This window comes from Balaenoptera borealis (genome assembly GCF_965194805.1).
Source record: "Balaenoptera borealis genome assembly, chromosome: 3".
NCBI lineage: Eukaryota > Metazoa > Chordata > Mammalia > Artiodactyla > Balaenopteridae > Balaenoptera > Balaenoptera borealis.
The window spans coordinates 152,197,041-152,223,139 of NC_138866.1; the positions used below are offsets into that span (position 1 = coordinate 152,197,041).

The 26,099-nt window shown below is 42.5% G+C and overlaps 2 protein-coding genes across 8 annotated transcripts in view; both read left to right on the plus strand.

Moving 5' to 3' along the window:
• The window catches only part of BCL2A1 (BCL2 related protein A1), a 410,729-nt gene that overhangs the window by 233,423 nt on the left and 151,207 nt on the right, over positions 1–26,099 (plus strand). The window lies entirely within an intron of this gene.
• The window catches only part of LOC309627017 (5-formyltetrahydrofolate cyclo-ligase), a 298,975-nt gene that overhangs the window by 216,869 nt on the left and 56,007 nt on the right, over positions 1–26,099 (plus strand). Inside the window, exon 5 of one of the 7 annotated variants that reach the window (XM_082388574.1) lies at positions 21,507–21,646. The exons of the other annotated variants lie outside the window; for them this stretch is intronic. Coding sequence (XP_082244700.1) covers positions 21,507–21,564 — 58 coding nt within the window. The 3' untranslated portion in view covers positions 21,565–21,646. Of the gene's footprint in view, positions 1–21,506; positions 21,647–26,099 lie in introns of those variants that run through there. 7 annotated transcript variants of the gene reach the window in all.

Consider the following 26,099-nt stretch of genomic DNA (forward strand, 5'->3'; position numbering starts at 1 on the left):
ACCTCCACCTGAAATTATATTTATTAACTGCAGTGTTGAATTGCTAGGGCCTGAACACAGTCTTGCATGTGGTCAGTGGTCAGTGAACGAATGAATAGATGAATGAATTCCAGTCTTGTGCCCAAATTCAAATATAAAGTTAAAAAAAGGGCTCTCATGCCGTCATTCCTAATTAAAGTTTTCCTAAGTTTAGAGGGAACTTTTAAGAATGATTATCTCTTGTGGTTGAGGAAACATTTGCCTGAAGTTTGAAATTTCTTCAAATTCTTGTCAATTCCTCTTTGTTCTGTTAAATACAAGTAAAATTACATTAAATATCTCTTATTTTAATAACACAAGTAGCACAATCTCAGTTTCTATATAACAAAAAGAGCAGTATTTGAACTGGTCACCAATATGAATGAGACTTACATGGGGGGATGGATTTGGGGGAGATTTTTGGGGTTTGTTTTCTGTTTATAGTTTTAGTTATCTAGGTATTACTTGAATGTTTATAATTAGTATATATAATTCAAATAAGATGATATGATCATTAGTCTTCAAAAAAAACTTCCCAACAAGGTTTTAATGACAGTGTGTCACAAAATCAAGATGTAAAACAGTAAGGTTTGTGCTTGAACAAGCTAACATAAGCACCTGCAGTCTTAAGGAGGAAACATAGGGATGGTTTAATTTTATAGGATGTAGGAGAATCAGAAATTACTTTTTTCACTCAGACCCATATTTTACAGCCAGGCAAGCTGGGACTGTCTTTGACTATTAAGCACATATATCTATAGCATTATGAAGTTGGAAAAATTTTCCTAGAATTCTGTGAATTTAAATCCCATGCATTTCCAAAGAGACTTTATTATTTTATCTTCTTATTTTATTTTAAAAGTTTTTTACAATTTTTAAAGGTTACACTCCATGTACAGTCATTACAAGGCATCGGCTATATTCCCCACGATGTACAATACATCTGTGAGCCTATCTTACACCCAATAGTTTGTACCTCCCAAGCCCCCAGCCCTTTCTCGCCTTCCCCACAATTGGTAACCACTGGTTTGTTCTCTATGTCTGTGAACCTGCTTCTTTTTTGTTGTATTCACTAGTTTGTTGCATTTATTTTAGATTCCACATATAAGTGATATCATACAATATCGAAAGAGACTTTAAAATCTGCCTTTTGGAACTCTGTTCCCATAAAGATGGTCTGGATTTGACTTCTTCTCAGACACAGTCTTCTTGGGGAGAGGCCTTTGGAGGGACACAAGGCGCTCTTGGAGCCACGTGGAGGTTTAGTGCGTCTGCTTGGTGGTTATTTGGGAAGCTCCAGCAGGAAATGGGGGTTAAGGAATGGGGAAGGGAGAAGAAGAGGCTTCCGGGCAGAATCAACAGTGAGAGTAAAGAAATGAAGCCCTAGAAGCTTATGGTCTATTCCAGGAACGCCAAATAATTTCAGCCTGTGTGGGTAGCACAGGGAATGGGAGAGAAGAAAGAGAGATGAAGCTGGACGGGTGGCAGGGCCACACCAGGCGGGGTCCTGAATGCTGAACCAGAGAGTTTACGTTTCGTTCTGGAGGCCATGAGCACACCCTAAAGAGAGAATGATACAAGATCTAGGTTTCAGAAAGAGCACTCTGGTAACCGAATTGGGGGGGGCAAACGTTGACTTTTTCCCTTCTTAGGGTTTTCAGCTGGGTCTGGTTATTAAACGGACATCAGACAGGAGAAAGCCTACAAATTGATATTGTTCTACATGACAAGGGAGCCCTCAAATAGAACAAAGACCCAAAGAAATGGCAGAAGCTACAGGCTTTATAGTAGCTTGTAAAAGAGAGGCAATCATGGAAAAGTAACTCAAGTATGTGGGAGGCTAAGGGGAGATCAGAATTGTTTTCACAAGGTCTGTTTGTTTAGAATTCTCTGGGTCTCAACTTCTGGGCCTTGATGATAAGAATGTTAATTTCTTTTTGGTATAGGGAGGACATCTTTCAAGTAGGCATTTCATCTCCTGCCTTCAGGAATAAAATGGAGGGTCAGAGTGCTTTTCTTGCATCCGCTCTTTCTCAAATGCCCTTAACCCCAAATAATCAATATGCTAAAGTGGTATATTTGGGGGTGACATTCTCCGGCCTCCCTCAGCTGCATGGAGAAGGGATAAGGCCCGAAGGAGACCAGATGCAGGGCAAACTGGTTAGGAGGCTGCTGCAATGATGCGGGGAAGACAGGATGAGGTCCAGAGCTTAGGGCCATGGAGGTGAGAAAGGTAGGAGGGGCGTGTAGATGTGAGACTGCAAAAGTATCAATAGAAGTGATTGGATATGGCAGAGGTGGGGAGGAGATTAGAAAGAAAGGAATCAAAAGATGGCCCTGAGATTTGCAGCTTGAACGATATGTCAGCAGGGCTGACCTAAGAATTTTATAAAATGATCCAACAGTTACTATATAAGGAATGAGTTCCTGGTACATAAAATCTGCAAATGTTCTTTTCCTGCATGAAAACTTTCACGTTTTTCGAGACCTGTTACTCCCAACATACAGATGGGAAACCCGGCTGGGGAGAATGTCCTTGCTAGCTATTCCTGAGCAATGTGGTCTTATACCAGGTGCCACCTCTCAGCCCCAACTAAGAGGGCCGCTTCAGGAAACATCCACGGAACTCCAGAGGCAAGTATCGTGCAGCAATCCTTTCAGGCATTCATAGAAACTTGCAAGTTGCAGGTTTCCTTTGTAAACTTTTCAGTGACACCGTTGAGATTCAGCTAAGCCATGCGGTGCCCATAAGTTTCTAAGCCAAGTTGTGAAATGTGAACTGTTAGTCCCTATTCCCCAGGAAGAGACTGTTATCAGTAAAAACAGATGTGGTAGTTGCAACATTTAGATGAAATACCAGTTTCTGCTAAAAGGCACCTGGAATCACTATTCCTTTTGATTTTGGAAGTGCGCACCAGTGAGGAGGCTTTGCTGTAATTTCTCAGGGGACTTGGCATGAGCGAGTAAGTGTTCCATGTGGAAGATTTAAGAAGAACCTCCCAACTCCTGGAGCCCCTTTCTCAGAGCAGAGAAATCAACCAAGGCTCTGCACCAACCTTGACTGTTTTAGTATTATGGCCAGTCCCTATCTGATTTTTTTCAAAGTGGCCGCAAAGTGAGGCTTATCCGGACAGACTAACCTGATCTCCGAGAATTCCATGGTCTTCGGAGGGTCAGTTCTGGCGACCTGATCTTTGCTCCTGTGATTCTTTCCATCTGGAAACTCGCCTCTCCCTTCTCACTGCCTAGTTGGATCCTTCTCAACCTCAAAACCCGTCTCATAAACTCCATTTCTTGTGAAAACTTCTCCGCTTGGAATTTATCCATTTCTTCCCTGGACTTAGTAGAGTTGTGTGTATATGCCCAAGATAGCATTTACTAGTGTGCCCTGCTACCAAGAATTACCAGGGGGTAACTGGACTTGAAGCATTGAAGGGAGGGACTGTGAATTCACTTCCGTTTAGGAACTTCTGTACCCCACGCCGTTCCTCTCCACAGCGTCCAACACAGTGCCTTGCAAAACATCTGTTTGTTGAGACCTTAGTCTGATTTTACATGCAAAAGCTCATGTAATTCTCAAAACAATTCAAGGAAGTAGATGCTGTTTTTATCTTCATTGTACATACTCTTTTTTTTTTTTTTTTTTTTTTTTTTAGAGCAAGGGCCTACTCACAGGCTGATCTTCAGCTCTTGCCTTTTTTTTTTTAATTAATTAATTTATTTTTGGCTGTGTTGGGTCTTCGTTTCTGTGCGAGGGCTTTCTCTAGTTGTGGCAAGCGGGGGCCACTCTTCATCGCGGTGCACGGGCCTTTCACTGTCGCGGCCTCTCTTGTTGCGGAGCACAGGCTCCAGACGCGCAGGCTCAGTAGTTGTGGCTCACGGGCCTAGTTGCTCCGTGGCATGTGGGATCTTCCGAGACCAGGGCTCGAACCCGTGTCCCCTGCATTGGCAGGCAGATTCTCAACCACTGCGCCACCAGGGAAGCCCTGTACATACTCTTTGATCCAGCAATTCCATTCATAAGAATGTATCCTATATCTATCTTTGCACATCTGAAACTGATTCACGTACAAGGTTATTCATTCCAGCACTAATTGTAATGAAGAGTGGACATTTAACCAGAGGACGGATTAAACAAAATATGGCAAATATATACAATGGAATACTCCCATGGGTATTGAGACGAGTTTGGCAGCTCTGCATGATCTAGTATGTAAAGGTCTCTAAGATGTATTTTCATTTATTTATTTATTTGTTATTTACTTATTTATTAAACTCTTTTATTTTGCGCTGATCAGGTTTTCACAGAAAGGTGTTGATGTACACCCACTTTAACATTAATTCTATTCAACAGATTTACTGGGCAGTTTCACTACAGTTTGGCTGTACTTCTAATTGTTTAATGAAATATCCGCCTGAATATACCATAAATACCTCAAAATCTAACATGCCAAGAATGGCTTCATTTCTTCAGCACTGAAAACTACTCCTTCTCACCTGGTCTCTGTCTCTGTGAACAGCTTGACCCTTCCATTTATATTTCTAAAAGAAAAAAAATATATAGGTGTTATATATATTAGTTTTTCTGTAAAAAATAATGTATTTTTGCATATATTTGTTGATCTGTGCATAGATTATCTCTGAAAGGATGTACAAGAAGTTGATGACACTTGTTCTCTCTGGGGAGAGGAACTCAGAGCCAGGCTGCCTGAGGTCAATACCCTTTTGGTCTGACATGGTCCTCACACCTGCACCTGGGGGTCATCCATCCTCAGTGTACTGATATCTCCCCACCTTGAACTGGAACCACACCACTACTCATGGTGGCTTCAAGTGCTTTATTTTTACATCTAATAGAGGTTGCGCTAGAGAAATTCGTGTCAGAGAATCATTCTGTAATTTAGCAAAATGCTAGAATTCCTCCTTTTGAAATAAAACCTAAAACACTGAGACTATGCAGCCGCATATTAAACCACAAAGGCAGTGGTACATTCTGTATTCATAGGAACTTCTAAGGTAATCATAGGACAGTGTTTAATTATGATCTGCGCAGGCCTGAACCTCTTGGATGTCTGTGGAAAGTGAAAGGAACCCCTTTTGTGCACCCCTGGGTCCCTTCCTGCCTGCCACCATGTTTCCTCTTGTGCTCAAGGGCTGGTGTCCATGAAGCTTTCCTCTGCAGGAGCTCCAGCTGAGCTGTCAGCCTCCTGGGCTTTAATGCATAGTGATGGCTGCTATTTTTGTTATTTTCCATCTCTTTGATGTCGTTCCATTGTCCCTTCTGCCGGTTGCCCTTTTCTGGTCTTTAGTATTTTAATTAATGTTGTTTAATGATACTCAGCCCCCTGAGGCTTTTAAAGGGGTGAATTCAATGGCACAGACTCAATGAATGAATTCTCCAGTCTTCTGCTCACTTGTTACCCAGAGCTTCACGCCCAGGGGCACACCCCATCATTTCCAAGGCATCAATAATTCCAAAAGAGAGTTCTTTTAGGGAGAAAGGCCTGACAAATGACTAACTTTTATTTCGTGGTTCCAGTTAATTCAGTGATACCTCATTAGCGACATCCATGGAACATAGGTTAACCAAATGCAGTCTAGTAGCCATGATGCCGTCCAGGGAGAGTCACATTCAGCCATATCCATCGGTGGCCCTGTGTCGCATCTTTTTCCCTTCAAAGAACACACACGTGACACACCGGGTTGCACACGACAGGTTCCGTTCACCTGCTCCCCTCCTCATGGTGGCGAGGGTGTTCCTTCAGCATCTGTGGGTCAGCTCTCCTCTGTGGAACCTGCTCCCTGTCCTGACCCCTTGGAGTTACCGTGGTGTCCTCGGAGCCTCTGGCCTAACGGGGCTTCACGTCTCGGGGTCCCCTGGGATTTCTCCCCGTCCTCAGCCTGAGTGGCCTCTCCTTCTGCTTTTCTTTTTTTTTAACATCTTTATTGGAGTATAATTGCTTTACAATGGTGTGTTAGTTTCTGCTTTATAACAAAGTGAATCAGTTATACGTATACATATGTTCCCATATCTCTTCCCTCTTGCGTCTCCCTCCCACTCTCCCTATCCCACCCCTCTAGGTGGTCACAAAGCACCGAGCTGATCTCCCTGTGCTATGTGGCTGCTTCCCACTAGCTGTCTATTTTACGTTTGGTAGTGTACATATGTCCATACCACTCTCTCACTTTGTCCCAGCTTACCCTTCCCCCTCCCCGTGTCCTCAAGTCCGTTCTCTAGTAGGTCTGTCTCCTTCTGCTTTGATTCCACCTCAAATTTGTCATCTCCTTTCTTTAGACTGTACCCAATCCCATGCTCCTTTGTCTCTTCACAGCTATCCCCTCGGTTCAGGCTTGAGTGGCCCCGCAGCTAAACTATTACAATCAGTGGTTCCCTGGTCCAGGCCCTCCCTGTAAATATCCCCCAACCCGAAATCCTGTACTGTTGATACCGAGCAGGGCCCTGTGGGGGACTTTCTGTGTCCCCCATTTCTTGATTACAGAAAATAGGCTTCGTTCAGCCTCCATGACCTTCCCTGGGTTCCAACGGGCAGATTCAAGCACTTGTTAATTAGGGAAGGGAGGGGATGTGAGACCAGGGAGAAACAAACAGTCAAGAGGAACAATAGTGCAGCCTTGGGGCAGGGTCCTGGTGCCCCTCCAAGGGATACACACAACAGTATCTCCGAGCTGTTTTGCGGATGCTGAAGCCGCCACCAGGTGGGAGAAGTTAGCCATTAATGACGGTGTGCTGCCCACAAGCACATAGACCCCAGACTGGTTGGAACCAGAAGGTTGATGATGCTGACACCCGGTTACCTCACCACCAACCAATCAGAAGAAGGTCCATGAGCTGATCACACCCTCTTTGAACCATTACTATAAATTTCTCACTACCCTCTCCAAGTTGGGACACACAGTTTTGAGGGCATTAGCCTGCTGTGGCCCCCTTTGCCTGGAGAAGCAATAAAGCTATTCTTTTCTACTTCACCCAAAACTCTGTCTCTGAGACTTAATTTGGTGTCGGGGTACAGAGGCCAGATTCGGCTTCACTGTTCCTATTACCCAGAAGATAAATGCTTGCTGAGCAAATGAACACTGCCATGAAAACTACTACTATGGAAAGTCATTGATTCTGTGGAAATAAACACAGACAGCCTGAATGGAACCAAGCAAAGCCTATTTTTTTCTGAACTTGCCGCTGTAGGGGAATCAGCCTCATCCCTTGTGTTTGGCAGAGACTCAAAGGCAGGCAGAGGAGTGGATATCTTTAGAGTGGGCAAAAGGGAAGGCTTCAGGTGTGCCCTGAGGGGAGGCTATTTGCGAGGGGATGCAGGAGACGGGCTAACTAGAAGCGTGGCATCCTCTGTGATCAGTTAGGGATTCATATTGGGCCTTCCCCAGTTGTTACTAAGTTGGCAGTGGAGGCAAAAATGAAAGAAGCTGTCAGTTATTGCTCAAGTCTTGAGCGTCTGGGGCTGATTATTACAGAGGTCGCGGTGTACTTTTCTGGACTGGTTGCTACAGGTTGTGAGTCAGAGCTGTTTTGGTATAGGGTCTGGCCATTGCCTCTTTGTACATTCAGTCTCTCAATTCTGAAAGGCACCTTTTCCTCCCATATTTCAACATATCTGAAATTAGGTTATGTCTGATATTTTACAACATGGCGTTATTAAATTGACACAGTTTTTTCTTTCTTTGTAGTTCATAAAATAATGGTGTGTTTAAAAATGAATGACATCTTAGATCTGACCAAATACAATATTGTGGGGGAAAATTATGATAGATTTCACCCTCTCAAGAGTTCATAATATAGCAAAGGAGAAAAGATATCCAGAAAAAAGTGATATTTCAATATGCGTTTTAGGCAACCTTATGTGATTCATTATTAAAGCATTCACCCAGACAATTGAAATCGTGGAGGTGGAAGAGAATTAGAATCTGAGTCTTAAAGACGAGGAATTGCAGAAGCAGGAATAGCAGTGACTTACAGAGTGCCTACTGTGAGCCAGACATTATTCTAGGTGAAATACATAAATTATCTTCAGTATAACAAAATGAATTTGGAAATCCAGAGAAAAGGTAGGAAGGAGGAGGAATTCTTTCAGGAACAAACAACAGAAGCACTAATAGTACCATAAGTAATAAAGGTTTTAATTCTCTCACATTACAAGGAGTCCAAAGAGAGGCTGTCCGAGGATGGTGTAGGGTCTCCATGATGTTGTGAGGGTCTACCTCTCTTCTGTTCTTGCTGTCTGGTTGCTCAGCTGTCTTTAATGTGATAGCTGGTCCCCATATGGCTACCAGATGGCTTCTGTAGCCCCAGGCATCACAGCTATGTTCAAGGTGGGAAGAGGCATGGAGGAATAGTACCATCTGCATCTACTCGGTTAATCAGGAGAGCCAAATCTTTCTTAAGTGCTTCTAGCAGATTCCCCTTAAGTTGCATTGTCCGGAGCTAGGAGACATGTCAACTTCTACCTTTTAAGGATGCTGGGAAGTCATGTGTTTGGCAAATGGAACAAGAGTGAAATGCTGGGATTAGGTCAAATCACCATTAATCACCAGGTCTGGGAAACTGCTGTTCCAAACAAAATTGGGGTTCTGGGTCTGAGTCAGGAAGATGGGAAGAATATCTGTCGTACAGGCTACTAAGAGTGACTTCCATTGTATGCAAGGCAGGGACCCACCACTCCTTCTCTATTCATGCATCTATTGATGGGCACTTAGGTTGCTTCAGTATCTTGGCTATTGTAAATAATACTGCAATGCGTATATCTCTTCTAATTAATGCTTTCATTTTCTTCAGATAAATACCTAGGAGTAGAATTGCTGGATCCTATGGTAGTCCTATTTTAATTTTTTGAGGAGTCTCCATACTATTTTCCATTGGTGGCTACACCAATTTACATTCCCACCAGCAGTGTACAAGGGTTCCTTTTCTCCACATCCTTGCTAAGAGTTGTTTGTTGTCTTTTTTATGACAGCCATTCTGACAGGTGTGAGGTGATATCTCATTATGGTTTTAATTTGCATTTCCCTGATGATCAGTGATGCTGAGCATCTTTTAATGCACCTGTTGTGTATCTGTATGTCTTCTTTGAAAAAAATGTCTATTCAGATCCTTTGCCCATTTTTTAAACAGGTTGTTTGCTTTTTCGATGCTAAGCTGTATGGGTTCTTTGTATATTTGGGATATTAATTCCTTATCAGATATATTATTTGTAAATATTTTCTCCCATTCTGTAGGCAGCCTTTTCCTTTTGTTGATAGTTTTCTTCACTGTGCAAAAGGCTTTTAGTTTGATGTAGTCCCATTTGTTTATTTTTGCTTTTGTTTCCCTTGCCTGAGGAGACATATTCAAAAAATATTACTAAGATTGATGTCAAAAAGTGTACTGCCTATGTTTTCTTCTAGAAACTTTATGGTTTCAGGTCTTACATTTAAGTCTTTAATCCATTTTGAATTTATTTTTGTGCATGATGTAAGAAAGTGGTCCAGTATGATTCTTGTGCATGTAGCTGTCCAGTTTTCCCAACACCATTTATTGAAGAGGCTGTCTTTTCTTCATTGTATATTCTTGCCTCTTTTGTTGTAGATTAATTGCCCATATGAGTGTGGGCAATTATTTCTGGGTTCTCTATTCTGTTCCATTGATCTATGTGTCTATTTAGGGCCAGTACCATACTGTTTTGATTATTGTAGCTTTGTAGCATAGCTTGAAATCAGGGAATGTGATGCCTTCAGGTTTGTTCTTTTTCTCAAGATTGTTTTGGTTATTTGGGGTCTTTTGTGTTTCCATATAAATTTTAGAATTACTTGTTCTGGAATATACACCCTCTTGAAAGGGTACATTAGCTACTCAGATCCAATGGATTGGTACCATGCAAAAATGTGGCTTAGAATCGTAGCTCTTTCCATTTCTTTAAAAAGAAATCAGGAGTCCAGATTTCTATGTGAAATTTTATATTTTTGGCAGTGAACTTTAAAACAAAACATTAGATGAGAAAAAAAGTTTTTGGATCAGATGCAGCCAATTTGTGATTCTGACATAATGAAGCAAGTTAAGTCATGAGTCATGCTCCCTGTTGACTCACTCCCTGGTCACCGTTCCAGGGAATGTTTCCTGACCCTCCTTGGGTTAGATGTCTCCTTTTGGCCCCCTCTGCCCACTTTGATCACACTCCATTGTAATTATCTCCTCAATGGCCATCATGGAGTCAGGGGTCTGTACTTGGTTCCCCTCATCAGGATAAAGAGATTGGCCAAGTGCCTGTGGGCTGTTTTGCACACCAGCCTAAATGTTATCCAGGTTCCTAGTGGCAAGCCTGGAAGAGGACTGCTTTCCCCATCATGGCAGTGAGAGGAGAGCCAGATTGGGGGTACCCGATGGCTTTCCCCACTTCACCCCACACCCCCAGATGAGGGCTAGAGCCTCTAGCTGAACTCCTTGCAGACTCTTTTTTGGGCTGCAGATGTCCTTTTGCCACTCACAGACTCACACCTCAAGACTCTCCATCCCCTCACTCTATAGAGACTCTAGGGTTTGCACCTTCTCAGGACTGCTTCTCTATCTCTTGGGTGTTCATGGCTCCTCCTTAATACTCCAGTCCCTGCTTCCTTGTAGCTTGACTTTCCGGTTTCTCTCTTATAGATGACAAGGAAGGGACACATTTACTTTCTGGTTCTACCATTGACCAGTAAGGAATCTGTATCTGCCCAAAGGAGATTTGCTTATGCAAAGTTAATAATGTTTGTAAATGGCTCTTCTGTGGTCCTTGGATAGAAGGAGGTAGTCCATATTACTGTGAAAGAGGTAGCATGTTCGGTGTGGCCTGTCTTCCTATGGGGAGGAGAAAGACATCCCTGCATTGAGGGAGGGAGGAAGGTAGATGTGCATGACACAGGCAGGCATGGAAGAATGTACTGGGACATGGATGAGCCTCCTGGGCTTCCGTGGATGTGAGTGCCAAATGACATGAAACCAAATATGATATGGGGTTCGTAGTTTCTTTCTAGTCTTACTTTGATCACAAAACTCTTGTTAAGCAAACTGGTAATCAGATTTGTACTTTCAAAACTCCTTCTTATTTCCTTTCTAGGAAACACAATCATTTTGGTCGCTGGCGGTGCCCTTTTGTTCATGAGAAAGCTAGAGGGATGTCTATCCTACGTCCTCCCCGACATTCAAACACCCAGGACTCTGACCAAACTCTCTTTTAAATAATGTCGTTTCCTGGGACTCTCCTATCGCAGCACTTGCCTCTCTACTTCCTGTTCTTTCGGCACCGTTCCGTCTTCTATACCAGTTCAACTGTGAGGTGACTCAGAAGACTACAAGGGAAGAGTGACCACTTGAAGGTGGTAGAGCAGGAGTAAGCAAACTACAGTTGGGGCCAAATTCAGCCCTCTGCCTGTTTTTGTAAATAAAGTTTAATCGAAAAACAGACATGCCCATTTGTTTACATAGTGTCTTTGGCCGCTTTGGCAGATGTAACAAATGTAATGTTGACTGGATGTAACGAAGACCCATGACCTCAAAACCTAAAATGTTTACTGTCTGGTCTTATTTTTTTTTTTTTTTGGCAGCACCAGGCAGCTTGCAGGGTCTTAGTTCCCTGACTGGGGATCCAACCCATACCCCCGGCAGCGGAAGAGCAGAGTCTCAACCACTGTCAGGGAATTCCACTGTCTGGTCTTTTATAGAAAAGTTTTGCTGACCCATGTAGCGGAGCAACATGGAAGGTAGAGCCAGCACCTCCCTCTTCAAATCCTGACTCTGGAACTTACTAGTTGGGGTGCTGAGAGCACCACGGTGGACCTTGTTTCCTCACCTGTGGATCTGGGATAATAAGCCCTCCACACATAGCCTGTGAGGATCACAGTGCATAATAAACATGAAATCCCTTTGCAAACGGCGGGCTGCTGTGTCAATGGTAAGGACTCCCATTTCTCCCTTTCTGTTGGGCTTTTTTTTTTTTTTTTTTTTCTGTTGGGCTTTTAGGATTGCTCCAGTTCCTTAATTTTGTCTTCTCCGGTTATTTCTTTGACTGTGACTAGAGCTATTAAAACCTGCAATTTGCAGGCAGTGCTAATGCTAATTTTCTACTCAACCTACCTTTCTGTAGGCTGTCAAATGACAAGGATATTTTTAAATAAGCATGAATTATGTAAAAGAATTGGTTCATGAATGAAGCCCACAATCATATTCTACTCCAAGAGTTTAGAAATTTCCAGTTTATATATTCTCCTTTCAATGCAGAAATTGCACATGACTGATAACTATATTTAGATTCTAAATGCCACCTTCTTTGGCCAAATATTCTCTTCGGTTATAGCAGCAATTTTGTGCATGTTTTTAGGAAGAGAGGATCTGAGAACTCACAGGAGGGTGTGCTGACCTGGGTCATTAGCCAGACCCCAGGCATGCTGGCTTCTCAGAAGCTGAGCTGGTGCGTATAAGAAACAAGGAATCTGATATGGCAGGGCTTGCAGGGACCAAATAGTCCAGATTATGGGGCACAGAGACTATCGTGTATATAGGTTTGGTTTCGGGCATAGCTTCTCCGCTCAGGACTGAGACATTTGTAGAGGCCGCACATATTGCTGGAGGTTTGCAAACTGATGGCTCCTGGGGCTGAATAAAGCCTGCAGACTTGCTTTGTTTGGCTTACTTGGTGGAGCGCCTGTATTTTTATACATTATTTAAATGTCTTTAGGGGAACTCCTAATTTATCCCTCCCCTCCACCTTTCCCCTGGGGTAACCATAAGGCTGTTTTCTATATCTGTGAGTCTGTTTCTGTTTTGTAAATAACTTCATTCATATCATTTTTTTAGATTCCACATATAAGTGATATCATGTGATATTTGTCTTTGTCTGACTTACTTCACTTAGTATGGTAATCTCTAGGTCCCTCCGTGTTGCTGCAAATGGAAGTATTTCATTCTTTTTTATGGCTGTGCACTACTATATATATGATAGATAATCAACAAGCACCTACCATATAGCACAGGGAACTCTACTCAGTAGTCTGTAATAACCTATATGGGAAAAATATCTGAAAAAGAATGGATATGTGTAATTTATAACTGAATCACTTTGCTGTACACCTGAAACTAATACAACACTGTAAATCAACTATACTCCAATATAAAATAAAAAATTTTTTAAAATGTCTTTAGGTGAAGATGCTTGTTTCATCTCAGCTCCCGACCTCACAACTCCCTAATATATTGTATATAGCTGCTGGAACCTCTGCAAACTTTGAGTCTGCAACACTTCACTAAGTAACGGCAGTCTTCATTATTAGGTCGATGACAACATCATGGCCTCGTTGGTTCCAGTGAGCCCCTGGGAGCCCAGGACAGACCCTGACCCCTTCTCTTCCCATTTATTGGGGGAGAAGGTTTGTTAAAGCCAGATAAGGAGTCGGGGCTCCAGACGAATGGACAGAGGTTCAGCATAGGGCTGTAGTATCTGCAAGGGAACCAGAGCGTGAGCAGGAGTCGGGGGCCCAAAGAGCCAGAAGGAGCAGTAAAAGAGGAATAATGTTGGCGCCTCTCCGGTGGGCCCACAGCTACCCCCCGAGACACACTGGGCACTGACGGAGACAGGACCCTTGTTTCCAAGTGCCCCCTGCTGCTGGAGCTGACCTGCTGCCTCCTGCTAGGTCTGGCCTGGATTCTCTTGGGAACCCAGGCAGGCTAAAGCTGTACCCTCAGTTGAGAGGGTTAGAAATTTGCAAATGTTGGCGGCAGGATTGCATCCTGCTTGGGATTAATTTTCTCATTCCCATTCTTCATCTTCCTGCCCTAGCTTTTCACTTAGCAAGAAATAAAAATTGACTGCATGTGTATGTGTGTAAAGGCTCGATTATCATTTGCAAATTTGCTAGACTTCTGGCCTGAGGATCCTTTGCACCACTGGAGATGATGGACATCCATCTTTTGTTCCTAATTTTATTAGGAAAGTGACAAATGCAGGAGTTTCTTTTTTTTAATAATTAATTTTTATCGGAGTATAGTTGCTTTACAATTGTGTTGTGTTACTTTCTACTGTACAGCAAAATGAATCAGCTCTACGTATACATTTATCCCCTTTTTTTTGGATGTCCTTCCCAATTAGGTCACCACAGAGCACTGAGTAGAGTTCCCTGTGCTATACAGCAGGTTCTCATTAGTTATCTATTTTATACATAGCATCAATAGTGTATATATGTCAATCCCAATCTCCCAATTCATCCCACCCTCCTTTTCTCCCCTGAAGGCAGGAGTTTCATAACCCTTTTTTTTTTGTGCACTGGACCCCTCTGGTAGTCAAGTGAAGTTTATGGACCCCCTTCTCTGAATCAAGAGTTTAAATGCATAAAATAAAATACATAGGACTGCAAAGGAAACTATTAAAGTAGTTATTGGAATATTACTACTGCACTAAATACTAGATACAGTGGCAGGTCTAATAAATACCATGATTTCAAAGTAATGAGAGGCATAAATACTATTTTGAGAAACCTGCAACAACTGTAGTATGATATGAAAATATCTGTGATTTCTATTAGTGACAAAGTCATAGGTAATTCTAATACCACGGTAGTTTATTACCTGCATTCATAATTGAAGGAAAAGCTAAATTTCTGTTGGAGGTTAGTGAAAATAAAGGTGTAATTATTCTACCCATCTAATGCATAGATTAACAAATATGATTAAGAATTCTTGCTAGTGATTTCTCTTCAAGTCAGATGGCAGTTTTACGCTGAGGTCTGTGCATCATTTTCAGGAAACATCCCTCAGTTTTTATTTTATTGAGTGTTTTTAAGATGGGTATTAAATTTTCTTTTCAGAATCTATAGAGATGACTTTTTAAAATTTGTTCTATTAATATGATGAATTGTGTTAGTGGGTTTCTAATATTGAATTCTCCTTCCTGAGATCTGTCTTCCTAGATTCTCTTCCCTGGTAATATCCAAACCCCCTTTCTCCTTCAGCCCATGCATGCCTGCCCTGATCAATTTGTGTTCCATTCCTAGCTGTTTCTCCCTGGTGCAGGGCTCTCTCCTTCCCTTGAGATTTCTGACTGCCCCATCCCTCCAGAAATTCTGTCCTAATCTTTGGACAACTCACTCATACCCTAGAACCTGGGAGGCTACTCCTGTTTTGATTAGTGTTCTCATATTGGCTAGCAGGGTCCTCATCTGAGGGTTCCGTCCTTTTGGAGGTGAGTATTGGTAGGTAATTTCTGGATTTCTTATTTCTTAGTCCATTCATGTGCCCCTGGGTTGCTCCCACACAGCTGTGAGACTCTTGATGTTGTTGGCTTACCCCCAGCTGCCCACATTCTGAAGTTCTTGGGAATATGTTATCAGCTAGTTTTTTGTTGTTTTTGTTTTTTGGTCTTTGCCACGGCTTGCGGGATCTTAATTCCCCAACCAGGGATTGAACCCTGGTCCCCGGCAGTGAAAGTGGAGTCCTAACCACTGGACCACCAGGGAATTCCCGTTATCACCTAATTTTAAGATGTTGCCTATGGCTTTTCTTTTGTTTTTGTAGAGGGATTGGGGGAAATCTACATTTAAGCCACATCTTGCAAGCAGGAGAGATCTTCAGTTACCATTTAAAATCCTTTAACTGTTCATTCGTCTACTTATTTCCCCTGTGTCAACTTTGCCATTTAAAATTTTTTCCAGAAATGTGTTCATTTCATGTTTGTTTTCAAAGTTATCTCTCATTATATTTTAAATCTCTGCTGTTGTGTGTAATTATTTCCCCCTTTTTATTCTTGTTTTGTTCACTTCATCCTTTTTCTTTCTCTCTCATGGTCAGTCTCATCAGAAGTCTTTCAACCCAGTAGATTTACTGGATAATTAATTAATTGTCTCTACTATTTTCTAGTTCTCTCTCTGGATTAATCTTTATTATTTCCTTCCTGCTTTTTTTTTCTTTTTCTAGCTTCTTGAGTTGAATGATTTGTCTATTACTTCAACTTTTCTTGTTTTCTTATAAAAGTACTTAAAACTAAAAATGCCCTTTTGCTTTATACATATCTCACAAATTTTGACATGTAATATTCGGTCATTCAGCAATAAGTATTTCACAATTTCCCTTATGATTTTGTTTTGTTTAATAGTATACTTCTAAACTTGCAGATATATAGGTTTTAAGAAAATAAAATACAGCTTCTGTTCTTCTTTATTCTTAATTTTATTACATTATGGTCAGAGAACATCCTCAATTCTTTGAATTTATTGGAGCTTCCTGCACAGCCTAAAATGCACCATCTACCAAATTCTATGTGGGTTCAAAAGAATGCTACATTTCTATTGGGAATAAACTTCTCTACATTTTAAAAAATATTTTAAGTATATTCATCATGTTATTCAAATATTCTGTATCTTTGCTTATTTTTTAGTCTCTTGAGCAATCAGTTTCTGAGAGAGAAATGTTACAGTCTCCTATTAGAATTGTTGATTTATTTCTCCTCATATTCCTATTAGTTATTGCATTGTTGTACATATTCTTTGGGTATCTTGTTAGGTACATGTATCGTCTTCATCTATTTTTTCTTTTATCTGTGTATAATATAAAGCTTTGTTTCTTATCATGTTTACCTCTAAATTCTGTTTTGTCTGATACTGAACTTGCTTTCTCGGCTGAGTTCATCTTTGCCTGGTATCTTTTCCCCACTCCTTTTTGTATCATTTTGTTAAAAACGTGTCTGTTGGAGACCATATGTTGCTGAATGTTGTTATGTTTTATTGCTCCTCTTTCTCTTTTTCTTTCTTAAATTCAACATGAGAGCTTCTTGTTTGGGTCAGTTTACTCCATTTGCATTTATTGTAATTAATGTAAGAGTAGTAGAACTTTTTCTGCCCCCCTGTCTTTTCTATTTCTATTTATTTATGTATTTATTTATTCTATTGAACATTTTCTTCTGCTGACTCTAAAGTTATACATTTGCCTTTTATTCTTCTCTAGGTTACCCTTAAATTATTAATTTCCATACCTGATTCTATTTTTCTCTATTACTTTCTTACACTTATGTGTAGCTACGTTATACCCCAAACTCAACAAATGCTTTAGCATGTCGTAAACTTCTGGTCTTCTTTTCCTCTACTTCTCTTTAGGTTTAAATTGGGGGGTGGGGCATGAAAATACTATCTATTGTTTCTTCCTGTTCTGTTGTTCTGATGCTTGTTCCTTTTTATCTTTGGAAACTCCTAGGATTGTGTGTGTGTGTCCTTTAATTTTACCACAATGTCTAACCGTGTATTTTCCCCCTCCTGCCTATTCTGTTCGATACTCTTAAGAGCTATCTATATCAAGAATTTACATAGTTGAATTCTGGGAAATTTTTAGTCAGTAGATTTTCCTTTCTTCCATTTGTTTCTTTCACCCCTTTCAGGCTGCTGTTATACGATAGCTGATACTTTAATTTCTATTCTTCATAATTGTGGTGGTTTTAAAAACATAGCTCCAAAATTCTTTGATCCCGAGAGGTGAAGTCTATGTCCTTTCCACTTGAATCTGAACTCTGTAACTTCTTGACCAACAGAATGCAATGAAAGCAATGCTGTGCCAGTTTTGAGCTTTAAGCCTTTCCTCTCTTTATCGTCATTTTTGGGATTGAAAGGGTTGAAGTCACAGAGTGTTCAATCTGCCATGTTTAATGTTCATTGGAAGTCTCTTCCTGGTCAATTTTCCTTCTTTATAATGATAACTTCCACCTGAAATTTTACTTTAAAAATTTTGACCCTGTTAGATTTTAAACATGTCTGTTTTCACCAGTACATAATTGAAGTAAAAAATCCAATTAATAGTCTCTAATTTAAATATATGGGTTTAATTTGTTTACATTTTCTCTGGTTTCTGTACAGTATACTTATTTCTTCTATCTTATTTTCTATTTTCTATAGTGTGATTTATTTATTTGTTTCTCCTTTCCTGCCTTCTCTTGGATTGGTAAAGTTTTCTTTGTCCCCATCTCTCCCTTTCTTTCTCTCACTTTTGCTACTGTGTAAATTATGCCTTGCATTTCTTTTTCTTTAAAATTTTAACTTATATCCAAAAATTGATTTTTTTCCTCAAAGTTTAAAATAGGTGACTATAACTTCCATTACCTTTTTGATAATATTGACCATACTTTTCTTAGAGGCTTTTTTTTTTTTACAAAATTGCTTTATTATCTTAAATTTCCCAGGACTGAATGATCTCTAAGTTGTGTTAAATGTCTGTCTTTTATGGCATCGGTTGTCCTCATATGTCTTGCAGTTTTAGTCTGTGGTTCATGGGGAGGAACCATTCTTGGCCTTTTCGGTTCTGTCTCTTACTCACCTTCTTTATGTCGAGAAGTATAGTGACCTCAGCTTTGCAGCTCAAAACCTGGACTTACGTTAGAAGCTTGAAGCTCTTATTTCACGAGGACATTTCAGATCTAGTTCTGGAGCCGATGGGTAGCTTGGCCCAAGTCCTGCCTGGGTAAATGGCTAATCCCTCCTGCTACCTTGGGCAACAGCTTAATGTAGAATACAGCCAGGGAGCTGGGCCAGCTTCTTTGAACCTTTGCTCATGGGTAAGGGAGCCCCGCCTCATTGTATTCCACCTCCTGATTTCACAAGCCAGGCTTGACATCCGCCCCCTACTGAAGTTGAATACGGGCTACTTCTGTCTATTAATGGCCTTGGCGCCCAGAAGGTCCACAGCTCTAGCCCTGCCCAGGGCTATGTATTAACCTCCCATTTCTGGTCCATCAGAATGTTTATCACTTTTTTTTTTTAATACAACAATGTTTAAGATTGAGCATTGCTTCGGTTTGGAGCCGAGGATTGTGTTTTGTGTCTTACAGTGCAAACTCACAGCACCATCTGGAACAGAGTTGAAACTTGGAAATTTTTATACTCTTTGGCTCACCAGTTAACAATCTAGGAATTTATCCTAAGGACACAATTGGATAATATGTGTACAGTGACATTCATTAGATTTTTTACAATCATAGTGAAAAGCTGGAAACAACCTAAATGTCCATCAGTAAGGGATTCAATAATTTATGGCATATCACTAAATTATGACATAGTAACTCCATAGAATAACTCTCTAATTAGAGACTCTAATTTGGTAGCTTAGGCCCTCATTTTTTTTTTTTGGCTGCATTGGGTCTTTGTTGAAGTGTACAGGCTTCTCACTGCAGTGGCTTCTCTTGTGGAGCACAGGCTCTAGCCGCACAGGCTTCAGTAGTTGTGGCACATGGGCTTAGTTGCTCCGTGGCATGTGGGATCTTCCTAGACCAGGGCTCGAACCCGTGTCCCCTGCATTGGCAGGAGGATTCTTTTTTTTTTTTTTTAATAATTTTTTTTTATTTTATTTCTTTAAATTAATTGATTAATTAATTTATTTATTTATGGCTGTGTTGGGTCTTCGTTTCTGTGCGAGGGCTTTCTCTAGTTGTGGCAAGCGGGGGCCACTCTTCATCGCAGTGCGCGGGCCTCTCACTATCACAGCCTCTCTTGTTGCGGAGCACAGGGTCCAAGCACGCAGGCTCAGTAGTTGTGGCTCACGGGCCCAGTTGCTGCGCAGCATGTGGGATCTTCCCAGACCAGGGCTCGAACCCGTGTCCCCTGCATTGGCAGGCAGACTCTCAACCACCGCGCCACCAGGGAAGCCCCGGCTGGAGGATTCTTAATCACTGCACCATCAGGGAAGTACCAGCCCTCGTATTTTTTTAAATAAAAGGTCCATAGATAATTCTGATTTGCCTACAAGATTAAGAACCACTGATAGGAGAATGTCTAATATTCTGGAAAGTAAATTATTTTTAATTCCAGGATCACAGTTTTTTTGTTTTTTTTAAAGATTTTTTTTTGATATGGACCATTTTTAAAATCTTTATTGAATTTGTTACAATACTGCTTCTGTTTTATGTTTTGGTTTTTTGGTCACGAGGCATGTGGGATCTTAGCTCCCCGAGCAGGGATCGAACCCTCACTTCCTGCATTGGAAGATGAAGTCTTAACCACTGGACCGCTAGGGAAGTCACCAGAAGGATCACATTTTGCATAGGGACCTTCTAAGCCAGGGGTTGCCAAACTATGGCCCAAAGGCCAAATGAAGCCCACTGCCTGCTTTTGTTGGCCTATGGGCTAGGAATGGATTTTACATTTTGAAATGGTTAACAAGAAAAAAGCAAAGAGGGAATAATGTTTCATGATATATGAAAATTATATGAAATTCAAATATTGTAAACTAGCTCCACCCATTCATTTACATATTGTCTACGGCTGCTTTCTTGCAGCAGTGGAATTGAGTAGTTGTGAGAGACCGTGTGCTCTCTGGTATCAACTATTTACTATCTGCCCTTTACAGAAAGTTTGTGACCCTGTTCTAAACTATTTCTCTCTCTTGCCACTGACTTGACAGTAGCTGTTTAGTCACTGGTGCAGGGGTATGCGTGTGTAGGGGGAAGATCATTCTTCCTTAGTTTGTAGCTGAAAATAGTTCATCCTGCTCTGAAGTCTGAATATGTTTCCCTTTATTCCACAAGATTCAAAATAGATGCACCCAAAGAAAGTTCAGAAAATGATTACCAGGATGCTTAGAAGAAGTAAGGCAGCATTCTGCTTTTGTTGTTTTGATTAAACCACCCAGGGAGGAATTGGACAGAAAAAATATGTTTCAAACTGAAGGTAGCGTTGCCCTGTTGGTGGACCATCCAGCTTTCCATACCAGAGGAAAGAGCTTTTAAAGCGACGTGTGATCAGGTCTGCAGGTTCCTTCAAGTTCCACTTGTAGAAACTGCAGCATTGCATAAAAGGACAATTCTGGAATGACTTGTTTGTCATTCAAGCTACTTGTTTGTCTCATTTATGTTGGAACTTTGCTCTTGGTATCGGACATTGGGCATGGTCTTTGTATGGGCTTTCGCTAGCTTTTCTTCCCCAGGCCACATGGTTTCAGCACCCTGCCTGCTTCATCTCTACCCTGGTCCTGTCTCAACATCACTACCCTCCCAGTATCAGGGCCCCATGAGCCTTCCCATGTGTCCTTCAGGGGGAAACTGAAAACTAAGGAGCTGCTAGAATGTAACATACAGGATGTTAGAGGTGAAAGCCCCACAGTGATCTCTCAGAAAGGGTGTTGCAAGACAGAAGAGAGCTGAAGTGCAGATCAAGATCAATGCTTTTAAAAGGCAGGAAATAATCAGCAGCAGAACTGCAGATGGAAATGCATTTTGAAGCTGACACTAATGGGATGTCAGCAGGACCCATGGGCACCATAGTGATGAGTACTGTTATTGAAAGCCTGAGACACAGAGTCTGGGGGGGATGGGAGGTTGAGAGAGGGAAGGAGAGGGATGGAGATGGGGAAGGATGGCGCAGAAAAAAGAAGTCTTGGGGGTTGTAGTACCTTGTATGAGAAATAGGAGTGGAGATGGAGGAGTTTGGAGTCTGATATAGGAACCAACAGAGGTCTCCCTCACTTCTGCTTTGTTATTTGTCACCAGGGGAAGTAATACCCACCCCCAGGGCTGCTGTGAAGACCGAAGAAAGAAAGGCACCTAGCACAGCCCTGGGCATACGGCAGACCCTCCCTGTGTTAGCCTCTTCTTCCCCCTGCCAGATCACAGCTTGTGACATATGATGACCAGGACTCTCACAGAGCCTGTGGAATCTTGGGCTGAGTCCATCAACTCTGTAAAGTCTGACTTCAGTCATGTATGCCTTACTGGAAGGTACCAGAAATGACATTATTGGGTGTCAGTGACCTCTTCCATGCAATGGGTCAAGAGAGAGGCATTTTTCAAAGCAGAAATAGAGACACAGATGTAGAGAACAGATGTATGGATACCAGATGGGGAAGTGGGGGTGGGATGGATTGGGAGATTGGGATCGACATATATACACTGCTATGTATAAAATAGATAACTAACGAAAACCTGCTATATAACACAGGGAACTGTACTCAGTGTTCTGCGGTGACCTAAGTGGGAAGGAAATCCAAAAAAGAGGGGATATATGTATATGTATAGCTGATTCACTGTGCTGTACAGCAGAAACTAACACAACATTGTAAGGCAACTATACTCCAATAAAAATTAATTAAAAAATAAAAAAAGAGAGAGAGGCATTCTTCTTTCATTTGCTTCTTATGTAGGGGACTCAGATGTCCCTGCATGCTATTAAGGCTGGATGAGGGATTACCCAAGGAGCACGTGCAAACTAAATTGTTACTAAGTGAAAATGAAACATTATGGCGTATCACAGGGATCACATCTATGTTGCTAAACACACAGCCTCATCTTCCACAGATACCCATCCATGCTTCCCAGATTCAGAGGTGCAAACAAAGTCCCCTCTTTATCTGTGGTATGCAAAGGCCACTGGTGCCTAAAGAATATCATTGCCAGTGTTTTCCAATAAGGCTTTGGATGTGGAGATCATCCCAGACAGCTTCACTCTCTCAATAGGGGCCCCTCTTCTGTGTGAACCATCTCCCATACCTTCTCGGGAGGGTGTCTCCCCCACTCCACTGTGGCCAGCTCAAGATCAGTTCCTGCCAGGAGCCTTGCCTGACCTCCCAGGGCCAGCACACCCTCCTCTGGGCTCCCAGCACCCGCTGACCTTGATTCCCTCACGGCAATTGGCACGCTGGATCGTGATTCCCCGATTTTGTGTTCCTCTCTTCCTCTAGTTTCTGAGCTCCTTGAGGACAAGGACTATATTTTATTTGTCACCTTCTCCAATCCCTGGGCCATGAACCGCTACTGGTCTGCAGCCTGTTAGGAGCCGGGCTGCACAGCAGGAGGTGAGCGGCGGGCAAGCGAAGCTCCATCTGCCGCTCCCCATCGCTCCCCATCACTCGCGTTACCGCCTGAAACATCACCCCCTCCATCCGGGGAAAAATTGTCTTCCGTGAAACCTGTCCCTCGTGCCCAAAAGTTTGGGGACCGCTGCTCTAGAGCAGTGCAATGGAGTCACCAGAGTCTGAGTTGGCAGGTGTGGGGTGGGGCTGAGATGCTGTGTTTCTACCGAGCTCCCAGGTGATGCTGAGGCTGCTGGCCTGGGGAACCCGCTCCGGGTAGCAAAGTCTCAATGCGCAACAGTGCCCAGGCTAAAGCAGAATCTCATTCAGTGTTTGTTAACAGCGTAAATGTTCTGGGATCAAGTAAGGTATCACATATACTTTGAGAACTGTAAAACATTTATGAACATATTAGGAACAGATGTGGCTGTGTGTATATACATATATAGTTAAAAATAAGTAGACATGCTACCATGCTTTTAGCTGCTAGAATAGCCAGCTGAAAAAGAAAAGCTACAGACTAGTTATCTACATGGATTAAAACAAAAAACAGAGAACAAAAACTGGCTGACATTTTTTTTGTCTTTCATTAGCTGATTGAATTGGCTTTGTATTGTGGCCCTGGAGACTGGAATGTATTTGGACATAGTCTGTGTATTGTATGTATCGTATGTATGGAGAGGGGTATTTCATTTCTGTTCCATTTTAAAGACGCAGTCCGCTTTAAAATCGATGCGAAGTTACTCCACTTCAAGAAATACGGGAAACAGAGATGAGCCCTGTAAAGTGACTGGAACATGTTCAGTTGTCATTTGAATCCCCTGCTCTTGCCCATCCACTCAGGTGAATTTAAAATCGGCAGATGGGTCCGGATTTGCAGCTGGGGTTACTGCCGTACAATTCACACAGCAGGAGAATCTGAACAGAAAAGATCATCAGTGGCTCCTTCCTTGGGCCCCTCCTCCCTCTGGTGTCTGAGGACTGGACATATTCAAGGTCTCTGAGGGTCCCAGCCCCGCCGTTGTTCTTCCAGTGGGAAGCTGGCATTTCTCTCCTGGCTGATGCTTTCGGCGTGGGTTAGTACCTAGGTTGGTGGAGTTGAACAAATTGCCCCAGATGGTAAAATCCTATTGACAGAATTCAGCCCCACCGGAGGGGCTGTTCGAACACTAGCAGGCTTCAACACGCAGCGTCTCAGTTTGGCTTTGAGATGGTAAACTCTGGGGTCAGCTTCCTTGGATTCACATTCTGGCTCTGCCACTGGCTTTGGATGAGTTATTTAAATGTTCTCTTCCTCAGTTTCCTCATCTGTAAATGAGGGCAGCCCGTAACTCACTACCTGATAGGATAGCTATGAAGAATGATCGAAATAATCCATACAAACTGCTCGGCACAGTGCCTGGCATAGTAAACTCAGTCCGTGTTCACTATTTTTATTACTATTTGGATTCCGGCTGCTTAGGTGTGCAGCTCAGATGTGTATAGCTGCTGCCTGCCAGGAGCTGAATTAATCAGGATGCTTTCAGCAGGGAGCAGAACACTTGACCCACAGTGGCTTACGCAGTAAAGACATTTATTATCTCACATAATGAGAAGTTTAACCTAGGGCAGGCTCCAGGGTTGGTTGATTCAATGTCCCAGTGTTGTTATCAAGGACACACTGTCTCTGTCGCTCCTCTCTACCAACCCCGGTGAGTGGGTGGCTGGATCTTTGGGCTGGTTCCCCAGGTGGGTACAGGAGGGTGGCAGCAGCCTTCAGGACAACATATATTCTTCCTTGTTTACAACCAGCTACAGAGTTTGAGAGACCTCTCCCTATACCACAGGATGTTCACACTTCCCTTCAGTCTGATTAGGTCTTGTTGTCCTGAACCAATAAAACTGCCAAGGGGCTGACACATTACTTAGCTTAGATGAGGCACGCCAGTTACCCAGATAGAAGAATCACCTGCAGAGCTCATGAAATTCAGATTCCCAGGCCCAGTGAGTCTGATTCACTAGGGATGGGGCCCAGGCATATGCATTTCAATGAGCACTCTAAAGGATTTCCATGTAAAGCGAAATGTTGAGCTTGGACTCATCAGGATCCATCTCTGGAGCTGAGCATGAGGTGGATCTGGAAGCACAAAGCAGTGTGGGTAGATTCCAGAACAAATCATGTTCTGCCAGGAAGGAAGAAGGCGGGAATGGCAAAAAGAGCACCCCCTGTAGGATGTGGGAAAGATCAAGGATCTAGGGCCGAGATACTGGAGTCCACTGGCCAGTGGAGTAATTTGGCAATGCCAAAGGCCTTTCACTCATTCATTCCTTCAGTATCTCTTATTGGACACTTCCTAAGGCCTGATGTTGTGCTAACCAGTGTACTTACTGCAGTGAATAAGCTCCAGCTGCGCACCGTCTGGTGGGGCACGTAGACGTGTGAAAATAAAAGGGGAGGGCCAGCCCTGGTGTTTCCCAGATGCATGGGCTAAAGGAAGAAGTTACCTGCACACATTCTTTTCTCTGACAAAGGGGCCTCCAGAACAGAAGGAGTCAAGGAGCTAGTGCGCCCTCCAACTGTTCTGTCTTTTCTTTTCCAAAGATGGACCACCTCAGAGACACCAAGAGGGCGGAGTTCTTATGTCAGGGAGACAAAAGCAGAAAGGCCAAGAGTCGTGTCCTTGACCCTGTCCTTGACCCTGGGGAGAAGACTCAGCTCCCGACAGTGGTGGGGAGATGCGAGCTGATGGGAGTGGAAGTGCTTTGCAGACTGTGGGTTCCTCTGCACGCCTGACGGATGGTTATTATTGATACAGAGTGTCCTCTTGTCTTGCTCCATTTGATAGCCTGACTCATATGTGGGAGCTGAGAAATATAGAGAGCCCAAATGTGTATTAAAGACATTTTTCATCCACCTCGGGTCTGAAAGTGTCCTCCGCAAGAGAGACAGCCAGCACCACTGATTTAGTAATGAGAGTAACAATAATTATGACATTTATGGCTCCTGAATGCTTTATATCGTCAAAGCGCTCTTACATGAATTATCTCATTTGATGTCTGGAAGTGGGTGATGTCTGATGGTCTGAAGCTCAGAATCCTTCTGCATGGACTGTCTGACACCTCCTTGTGACACATTTGCACCCTGCTGCTGGGGGCGCCTAGGTGCTTCCCTCTCTCCCCCTACGCCACACACAGCTGCCCATCTCCTCTTTGTGGCTGCTGTTTTGTTTGAAAATAACTTCTTCAAGCTCTCACCTCAGACAATGTTTCTGACACTGTCTCCTCAACTGATTTCCCTTGACAATTTCAATACCGG